At 54.5% G+C, this 9974-nt stretch overlaps 1 protein-coding gene across 9 annotated transcripts; it reads left to right on the forward strand.

Moving 5' to 3' along the window:
• Nucleotides 1-226: 226 nt before the first annotated feature.
• Nucleotides 227-9726, forward strand: COPZ2 (COPI coat complex subunit zeta 2). Of its 9 annotated transcripts, none has more exons than XR_005056238.2 (10): nucleotides 227-379; nucleotides 1138-1212; nucleotides 2791-2872; nucleotides 3370-3461; nucleotides 3903-3958; nucleotides 4666-4743; nucleotides 6759-6810; nucleotides 7391-7461; nucleotides 8168-8248; nucleotides 9410-9465. XR_005056238.2 is itself a non-coding variant. In XM_036999145.2 (10 exons), the coding sequence occupies exons 1-10, from the start codon at nucleotides 296-298 to the stop codon at nucleotides 9455-9457; spliced, it is 687 nt and encodes a 228-aa protein (XP_036855040.2). In that variant the 5' UTR covers nucleotides 227-295; the 3' UTR covers nucleotides 9458-9726. The 9 variants fall into 9 exon arrangements, 8 of the variants coding, with proteins under 8 accessions (XP_036855040.2, XP_036855045.2, XP_036855043.2 ...); XM_036999145.2 differs by having other exon boundaries at nucleotides 7423-7461; nucleotides 9410-9726; XM_036999150.2 differs by lacking the exon at nucleotides 8168-8248 and having other exon boundaries at nucleotides 9410-9726.
• The last annotated feature ends 248 nt before the right edge of the window (nucleotides 9727-9974 follow it).

The following is a 9974-nucleotide window of genomic DNA, read 5'->3' on the forward strand; positions in this document are numbered from 1 at the left end:
CGCGGATACCAGCGCAAAGGAAATCCACAGGGTCACGGAGGAGGCCGGAGGGGACGCGGGAGCTCAGGGCTTCGAGGAACGGAAAGGGGCGGAGGACGACAGAGGGAAATGGGAGGTGGGGGAGGAGGGCTGGGTGTGGGGCGCTGGGCGGGGTGGGGAACACGCGAGGGCAGGGAGGCGAGGAGAGCGCCGCGGGGAACGGGGGACACGCACTGCGCGGGCGACGAGGGAGGCGCGAGGCCTGCGGCGGGGGCGGGGCGGCGGGCGGCGCTGTCAGCGCGCGGCGGCGGGCGGAATGCAGCGGCCGGAGGCCTGGCCACGTCCGCACCCGGGGGAGGGGGCCGCGGCGGCCCCCGCCGTGGGCCCGGCGGGACTGCGGGTACGGAGCGGGCGGGGGCGCCGGGGCCCGGGGCGGCGGGGGCTGGGCTGGGGGCGGGGGTGCCGCCAACTCACAGCTCGGCTCCCGGGAACTTGGTGCCACCACCGAGCAGCCAGGGCCGGAGCCGGACAGGCTGGGCAGAAAAGTTCCTAAGGGCGCTGACAGGCGAGGAGGCCTTTCCCGAGTCAGCGTAGGGCTGAAGTTCTGGTCAGCTCGGAGCAGTGCTGGGACTGTTTGGGGTGGGGGAAGCGAGGCTCTGCAGGGAGGGGTAAGGAGGGGTCGGTCTGCCCGCGCTGAGCGCCCACGGGCGGCGGGCGGATGGGCGCGCTTCTGAAGCCCCCACCTCCTCTCCGGGCCAGGGGGCTGGGGGCGCGCGGAGAGCGCGGGTCCAGCCTTGGCCCGCGGCCAGCGGGAAGGACGAGGCGCGGCGCCGCTGTCCCCCCGGCCCAGGTTCTGTGATACACTCCGACTTGGGCTCTGGAGCAGTCAGTGCATGACAGAACTTAGGCCCGGACGGACCTCTGCACCCAAAGGGCACAGCGCCCACCCAGGGCGTGCAGTAGAACATCTGCCTGCCAGTGGAGCAGGCACCGGAGTTGGCGCATGTGGCAAAGGGTTGGGCCAGAACCAGCAATGAACTTTTAGGGCTGGGGTCTATGGAGCCTGAGGATGGACCCCCAGGGCCAGCAGATCCCACAGAACCAATGACAAGGTGTCTGCTTTGAGTCACGGGCCAATGGAGCTCTTTCCGGTGTCAGTTGCAGGAACCTTCCCTCTACACGGTCAAGGCTGTTTTCATCCTAGATAATGATGGACACCGCCTGCTGGCCAAGGTAACCTCCCACCCTCACCGGAGGGTCCCTGAAGACACTGCGCTACAGGCCCAAGAACAGAAGTCCCCCACTCAGCTGACTCTCCTGTCTCAGGAGAGACCCCACAGTGGGCTCTGTGACTTGGAGCAGCTCCACTTAGACCCCTGCAAAGGTCTTTCTGTCCATCTTCCTGCCTTGTCAGCCTCCTGGCCCCTGAAGGGGGGAGCAAATTTCCTCGGTTTCTCTCATGTTCCCTGGAATGTCTTATCATCATCTTCCACTGGCCAGCTGGATTCTGGGCATGAAAAGGACTCCTGAGGGGTCAGTGGGGAGTGAGCCTGGGACCCAGCAGTCCTTGTCCCCAAATTCTAACAAGCAACCTCTACTTTTTGTTTACACCTTGGTAAACACTAAGGATTTAGTCTGAAGAATCTAAGGATTTAGAACCAGACAGGATTTCAGAGACCGTATAATCCAACTCTCTGATTTCATAAATGAATAAAATGAGTCTAAAGAAGCTAACTGAATAGCCTGAGGTCCCAATCGTTAACATAAGAACAGAGATCCGGACTCAAGTATTCTGATTCGAAGCTCAGGAGGGCGGGTGGTTTTCACTGGACCAACTATTCAGTTATCTGATATCTCTCCTAGCAAACATGGCCTGGGTAAACCAAACTAGAATAAACCAAAATACACATCTACTGTTGACACAATTAAGTATAGCAGTGCAATTAGGCATCTACACTAGCTGTGACATGCATTATAGATTTTTTTTGTTTGAGGCTGAAACTTTGTCTTCATCGTATTCAAGTGAGCTTGGCCATCATGGCAGTGGCCAGCAGGGAGATTACTGATTTGCCTTCAGATGGGGTACTAAATGCCAAAATCCACATCCAGAAAATGGAAAGCTGAGCTGACCACACTTTGCCGCAGCAGATTATCAGAGGTGGATCAGCAATGCCAAAGGCTCCGGAGCCTCCTCCCAGCAAAACCTATCCATATTAGGATTAAGAAACCAAGTCAGAGAGAGAGGCTCACCAAATACAAACAAAAAAGCATCTATTTAGTTATGCAATGTGAGCAAGTAACTTTCTGTAGACATTCAGTCTTCACCATAACCCTTTTTGAAGTCAGAGGGTCCTTGGCCTCAACTCTGCGTCTTAACAACTGAGGTATCAGGGAAGTTACCTAACTTCTTCACACCCCAGTGTCCCCATGTGTATAATGGGGATAATGAAATAGCTGTTATGATTGTTTTTGTTGTGATGAAGCACCCCAGGCTCTAGCATCTTTCCTGTAGACTCAGATTTGTATAGAAACAGTGTGGCCTATGACCATCTGAGTCCTTAGCATGCTGCACATTCCAAATATACAAAAGCCCCAGAAAATTAGGAGAGGACTCTAAAATCAGGCCTCAACATTCCCCTACTTTCTTTGCTTAGAATTTGTGTTTATGGGGAAGGGGAGCAGACAGGCCTAGAGGACAGCAAAGGGGATATGGACCCTCTTGGCCAGCACCCACCATTCCCTGCCACACGTCCTGGGAGGAGCCAGGCTCCATGGAACGGCTATCACCCCTTCTCCTTCCCTCTCTCATAGTATTATGATGACACATTCCCCTCCATGAAGGAGCAGATGGCCTTCGAGAAAAATGTCTTCAGCAAGACCAGCCAAACGGACAGTAAGTGTCTACCTCCTCCTTGCCCAGGACTCTCAGATGCACACCACCATCTTCTCCATCTGAACACATCTGTCCCCATCAGCCTCACACACCCATGGGCCAGTCCCTTCTTCAGAGGTGCTTTTTCCTCTCCTTCCTAGCTTTTCTCCTCTCCCTGCCTCCAGGGAACCTTCACTCCCCATCCTTCTCAACCCTTCCTTCTGCCAGCCTACACCCCTCTATCAGTAGAAGAGGCCAGCTGTGCTTGTGGCTGGTCCAAGGCAGTGCACTTCAGGAGAGGGAGTCGATCTTGCACGGGGTTCCTAACTCCTCAGCATGAGGCAATAGCTAGAAACAGAGGCTGGTGGAGGATAGTGTGTAGCCCAGTGGTAGTGTCTCTAGTGCTAGTCTGCCCAAGGTTTCCTTGGAAAGGGAAGGAAAAATAGGAGAGGTGCAGAGCTGGAGCTGGGGGAGGGGCCCCACAGAGTGGCCAGTACTGAAAGCCTCTCCACTTCTAGGTGAGATTGCATTTTTGGGGGGCATGACCGTCGTCTACAAGAGCAGCATTGACCTGTTCCTGTACGTGGTGGGCTCATCCCACGAGAATGAGGTGAATTCAGGAGGTGGGGTGACATGGTGGAGAATGGCTTAGAGTCTGGGGTATAAGCTGGGTTCTGAAGGCTTACCACTGGTACAGGTCCTTCTAGGCTCTAGGGGATGGGTTGAGCCAGAATGGTTCTTTCTGGAACAATACATATCCATTATGCCCCTTGGGTTCCTTGGGAACCAGAAATCAAAGCTTGGGAACCAGAAATGAAGCCTTTGTTTCTTCCTTAAACATCACTAGAGAAGCATCCATTCAGTGTCCCACAGTTGGGCACTCCAGTGCTCTTCAACCTGCACATGGGGGTGCCCTCTGAGGCCAAGTCTCCAGCCCTGTCCTTTCTAGAAAGGGTCAGCTGCCCACACAGGTAGGCTCAAGTGGGGTCTCCTTTTGGCCTTCTCCAACTCAAGCTCTCTGTGTTCCTTTTCCTGGGTACACCCATCCCAGCTGATGCTCATGTCTGTTCTCACCTGCCTGTTTGCATCCCTGAACCACGTGTTAAGGTGAGTGAGGTCTTTCGCCCTCCATGGCCTCCAGCTCCCAGAACTTGATACATCACAGAGGTAGGGCCCTTCTTCCCTGCTTTTCTCTGATGTCCTTGGTCCGCAAGACTAAGACTGAAGTTGGAGCATCCCCCTCCAAGGCCCCTGCCCTCCACCTGACCACTATGCTATCACCCAGAGCAGAGCCACACCAGGGTATGGCCAGAAAATGAGGGCCACAGAAACTAAGTGATTTGCCTGTGGTTACAAGTAGTTTGTGTCAGAATAGAGACATAAAGTCAGGTTTTTTGACTTGAAGCTCAGGGTGGTTTTCATTGCACTCTTGTTCAGTTATCTGGTCTCTCAGTGAACGTGGCCTGAGTAAACCAAACTAGCATAATTCAAACATAAATGTCTACCATTGACACAATTAACTATAGTAGAGCTGTAGCATCTACACTAGTTAGGAAATGTGTCCAAGCACTGTGGCAAGCACAGGGTCAGGGCCCTGAGCTGGGAGGCTGGGCAAGGGCGGCCTTACGGTAGTACACCTGCCCTCTGCTGAGGAATCCCTTGCTCAGGTGCTGCCTTCACTGCCCTTGATATTCTCTTTCCCAGAGCTTGTTGGGAAGGGAGGGGAATGGTCGGAGAGAAGGGGTCTGCCTCGCCTTGGCAGGGAGCCAGCTCCTTCTGGCCCCGGGAGGCTGAGGAGCTGTGTCTGCCCTCAGGAAGAACGTGGAGAAGCGCTGGTTGCTGGAGAACATGGACGGAGCCTTCCTGGTACTGGACGAGATTGTGGATGGCGGGTGAGGAGGAGGTGGAGAAAAGGGGCTGGGCAGGGACTCTCACAGTGGGAGGCACCTTTGAGGGTCACCAGCTCCAGACTGCACACAGCGCATCTCTGGCCAGCTTCGGCCACTCTCCCCCAGCGTGTTCCCAGTGATCCCCACCCCGCACCCCATCACGGGGATGGAGGGCTGTTTCAGCATTCGCCAGAGTCAAGCAAACAGAAAGGAATCCCATGCAGAATTGTGACTGATGGTGGAGTAGGCAGGGTTTGGGGAAAACGTCTTGCTCTCCAGTGCCCAGGAGAAGCAGGCAGCCCAGACACCTGCCCCTCTCTGAAAGGACCTCATATGGGCGGAGCTTGCTGCCTCCACTCCTCCCACTCTTGGAGCCCCAGTCCAGTGTTGGCCAGATGCTCGCCCGGGGGTGGTTACTCACGCTCCCTGTGCCTTACTTTCCCTATCTTTGAAATGGGGATGCTAAGGAATTACCTCATAGGGTGTGGGATTAAATGAGGTGGGCAAGGTGAAGCTCATGGTTCTCCTTCAGTAAGTGTTACCTCCTATTGGAATGTGATTATATTCTCAGGAAGCTGGGAGCCCTTACGAGAATTTCCTTGGAGGAAGGGCAATATTCAGGGAGGGAAAAAAAAGTTCTGGCTCTGAAGCAAAGGATAATAGAAGCCAATCACCTTAAAAACATCCACGTGCCTCGATCATGACATCCATTTTATAGATGAGAAAACAGGCACAGGCATTCAAGTGACTTGCCTAAGGTCACATGGCTAGGGAGTGACAAGGGCCAAGATCTAAAACCAGGTGCACGGTTCCAGAGCTCTCTCTCTTTCCTCAGCACTGCACCCCCTGCCCAGGGACATGGTCACTGGGAGATGAGGTACTGAGGAATTTCTCCCTCCATCCCCCCTCCTCCCCTCTCTATTGACTGCCTGCTACTGTGAGGCCTTGTGCTAATCGTTGGGACCTAAACATGAGTGCGATAAGGCCAGGTTTTGTGGAACTGGAAATACATACAATTTGGTATCCCCTCTTTAAGGAAAACAGGCACACACAATTACAAATACAAAATGAGGTGCAGGGGCTGTGAAAGGGAGGTTGTAAGCTTATAAGCTTCCAGGCCTGGGCTCCCAGCGCCCCAGTCTCTGCTCCCTGAGGAGCTCACAGTTTCCCTCCAAGGCAAGTCAGGGATGTGTCAGTCGAGGCAATGCCGGAACTGGAGTCTTGACCAAGGATGCTTCTGTCTTCTGGATGAAAGAGCTGCTGGTTAAGGAACTTGGGGTTGGTGGTGCCCCAGTGATGGGGCCCAGAAAAGGCCCCCAAAAAATGCCAGTTCACTTCCTGGGACTGGGACTGAAAAAAACTGGGCTCCTGCCCTGGAGGAGCCACACCAGGGGAGGAGGAGCCTCACTCAGTGCCCGTGGTCTCCATCCCACTCATAGTGACCAGCCCTCACACCCACATCCCAGCTCGCACCCACAAATGGCTCCATGGTGCTGCCCCTGGCATCATGAAAAGAGTACTCTGCCCATTAACTGAGAAAATCCTTGATATTTGTGTTTGTCAAAAAGGAAGACAAATTCTGATTTAGGGGGTTCCATTTCTTCCTTGTATAGCATGACCAACCAGGCATAAAATAACAATGAAACAAGAAAGGTACCCCAGGGGGCCTCCCTTCCTTTGCTGCGTCTGAGCCCATCCTAGACCCAGAAGACAGAGTGAACTTTCAAGAGCTCTGAGTTTTAAGTCCTCCTTTTGACACCCAGATCGTTCTAGACTGACTGCCCTCACCCCGTTTCAAAGCTTTGGCCCAGTGCTGGCCAAGTGTGTGACCACGAGGTCTGGAGTTTAGAAGAATCAGAGCGGAGAGCTCTCGGTGGTGAGGAAGAGTTCTGACTTGAGGCACGTCAGTGGGAAGGTTGCAGGAGAACATGAGGGAGGGAAGAGGCTTGGCAGGGAGAGGTGGCAGAGGGGAGGACCATGTCACCGATCTCCCTCCTGGTTTCTCTCTCATCTTGTAGCGTGATTCTGGAAAGTGACCCTGAGCAAGTGATCCAGAAAGTGAATTTTAGGGTAAGAATATTCTTGTATGCTCCCTCATTCCCATCACCTCCGAGCTGCCCTTCCCAGGTTCCCCACCAATGTCCTGCCTGCATGCAGGCTGCAGGGGCCCAGATGGTGGGAACCAAGCTCCTCCAGGAGAAGCATCTAGTGGGTCAGTGTACTTGCTGGGGGTGTGGCACTTTGAGGGGTTGTCATGAGTAAGAGAGCTTTTGTCCTCTCCCCAGGTAGGATCACCAAGCACCTCACCATCTTCCCTGGTGGGAAGTACAGACTGGGGAAATAAATTCTCCAGGTGACACCAGGTGGCTGCTTTGGCCTTGAGGTTGGGGAGTGGGGGTGTAGATAGAACCTGCCTGCCTATCTGGCTCCTCATGTCTGGATGAAACCTTTTCTCCCATCTGTAGTCCCCATCATACCCTCATTCTTCATGCACCATAGATGGGGCCCTGGGGGTCTGGCTTCCAAGTGACCAGCTGAGGGCTTCTACTAACTGGCAACACAGGTGCAGTTCTGGACCCCTAACCCCTGTATCACCTCACCACCCCCCTTTCCTTCTCCTCACTTTCTCCACCCAATACCCTCGCCCCAGCCTGACCACTCTCTGATGCTGCCCCCCCACAGGCAGATGACAGCAGTTTGACTGAACAGAGTGTGGCCCAGGTAGGCCCCCGCGTCTGCCTTGACCAGAAATGGGCTAGAGGGAGGAGGAGGAGGAGGACAGAGACTCCTGGGGATCCAGTGGCGCTATGGAGGCTGAGAAGTTGGGGTGCAGAAAGGAAGGGGTGAGAGTGACAGGCCATCTCTTGGAGAGAGTCACTGGAGGCTTCTGGGGTCCCCAAGGTGGTGCAGAGCTGCATGTAAATAAGTGAGGCACCCTTGCCAGCAGCCCACCTCATCTCCTGGCTCTGTGCGACCAGATTGAGACCCCAGGGTGAGCTGCCCACCATGGAGGTCACTTGTCCCCTAACAGAGTCTGGGGACTCTGGGGCCTCATGTTCCCCTTAACATGGGAAGGATACCATATAGGAGTTCTCCTCAAAACCCTCAACCCTTGCTGTTTGGAGTCCACACTGGAATTGTTAAGGAACACTTAAACCTGTGATAGGATCTACTTTTCTCCATTCACCACTTGTCACCTTGCCCCTGAGTGACCTAGCTATGGAAGGACCACCCCCGCCGGTGCCCTGCATGGTCTCATCTGGGGGTGCATCGGGGGTGGTGAGTGGTGCCTGGATCTGCAGCCTGACCGGTTTCGCAGCTGTGCAAACCCTAACCCCTGTATCACCTCACCACCCCCCTTTCCTTCTCACTTTCTCCACCCAATACCCTCACCCCAATACCCAATACCCGTTCTGTCTGCCCACAGGTCTCTGCCCAGACTAATCCTGCTTTTATGGAGCTTCCTGCCCAGGCACTAACTACCTCCTGCCGTGGTGGCCAGGCCAAGGTGGGCCCATGCTGCCCTGTGGAACCCCAGGGGTGCAGCCCCCTTCCTGTCACTGCCCTTGCCGCTCACTCTGCTCCTCCCTCCTCCCAGTTCCCAGGCCCCCTCACACTCTGCCGGGATAATTGGTAACTTTCAGGTCAGAAAGAGCTGACCTTAGGGAGCAACGAGCAGAGCAGTTAAGAACACATATGCTGGTGTGAGTCATCCCAGATGTTTGTTCCAACTTACCTACAAGCTGGGTGCCCTACAGCACGTTACTCAATCTCTCTGGGCCTCACATGATCACAGGACACTCCTCAGAGAGTTATTATGAGAATTATTGAGCCAATGCATGGATAGCTCTTAGCACAACTCCTACTTTTCTAAAGGGGGAAAGAGTGAAGACAGCACTTTTAATGGAATTCTTGAGTAAAAACCAAGGAAATTTCAGGGAGATGAAATGAGAAGGGGGGGAACCCCAGGGTCAGGCTGCCGCTGAGAGAGGAGGGAGACTGTGAAGAAGGCAGGGACATAGTGTGGGGATGGACCATCTTTGGAAGGGCATGAGGATTGATGGCTGGAGGGACAATCTGAGGGACATACTTGGGCTCCCATAATGTTGACATTGAGTGTGTGCATTTGGACAAATCTGTGTAAACACTAGACTGAGGCTGTTTCCTTGGCAGGATGTGAGAGTGAACACAGCCGAGTGTAGGTGTCCTGTGGCAGCGTCTGGCCGGCTACCCTTTGACAACTGTGCCACATCAGCAGTGGGCTGGGGTGGGATACTGAGGCCACACTGCCAGCCAAAGCCAGAGCTAGGGGTTTGCTGAGCTGTCTGGGCACAGGAGGTGTCAGGCCAGGCCTGGTCTCTGCTTGGACGTGGCACTGTGGGTGCAAGCAAGGGGGAGATGGGGCCTGCTGTCACAGCCATGGTGGCAGCAGCCAGAGCAGCAGGGCTGGGCAGCTCAGGCCTGGGCTGGGAGCTGCCTGCAGCCAGTTAGGACTGCTCTTTGGTCTTGAAGGCCTCAGCCCACTTAAGCCAGGCAGAGGTGAGCAGCTGCCACCTAGTGACCAGGGAATGCAGGGACACTTAGAGAAGGGCTGTAGATCTTTCCCTTGCCCAGTGTTAAGGCATTTGACATTCCCCCAATTCTTTCTCTCAACCTCCCCTAACCCCAGGTTCTTCAGTCTGCCAAGGAACAAATTAAATGGTCGTTACTGAAATGAAGGCTGTGCATTCAAGGTTCCCTGCCCCCAGGCCATTTCCCCAAAGTGCAAAGACCCCAGGGGACAGAAGGGACCCCTCTGTATCCCCAGGTTCTCCCAGAACCGACTGCTGAGGTCTGTGGCCAAGGACTTGATATGCAAAAGTTTGGCTTCAGGAGTGAGTCACCCTTTCTCACTGCCCTGGCCTGCCCTTGGGTCATGAGAACCAGCTGAGCTGCCTTAATTCATCCCTGGCCCCAGACCCTTAATAAACCTGCTTTTGTCTCTTGCCAATGGTTTCTTCTCTAGGTCTAGAAAGTGAGTGTATGTTCTGATAAGGGCTCCTGCACTTTCTGCGGCTCATCTTCAGGATGCTTAGTACCGGGGCGTATCCCTGTGGTTGTAAGACTGCGGAGCGTTGGGTCAAGAAAAAAGGGATGATTTAACATACAGGGGCGATGTTGATACCGTGGGGTCCTATATGTGGTGGGGAGGGCTGTGTACGATTGTGTCACGGAAGAAGAGTCATAAGGCAAGG

The sequence above is a fragment of the Manis javanica genome, chromosome 4, assembly GCF_040802235.1.
Source record: "Manis javanica isolate MJ-LG chromosome 4, MJ_LKY, whole genome shotgun sequence".
NCBI classification, from domain to species: Eukaryota; Metazoa; Chordata; class Mammalia; order Pholidota; family Manidae; genus Manis; species Manis javanica.

Bases quoted from the DNA above. Each gene is read 5' to 3' on its own strand.
- COPZ2 (XM_036999145.2), top strand. From the start codon at position 296: ATGCAGCGGCCGGAGGCCTGGCCACGTCCGCACCCGGGGGAGGGGGCC. The intron at 3,959-4,665 runs GTGAGTGAGGTC...GTCTGCCCTCAG, and splicing joins TCCCTGAACCACGTGTTAAG to GAAGAACGTGGAGAAGCGCT. The intron at 7,462-8,167 runs GTAGGCCCCCGC...GTCTGCCCACAG, and splicing joins CTGAACAGAGTGTGGCCCAG to GTCTCTGCCCAGACTAATCC.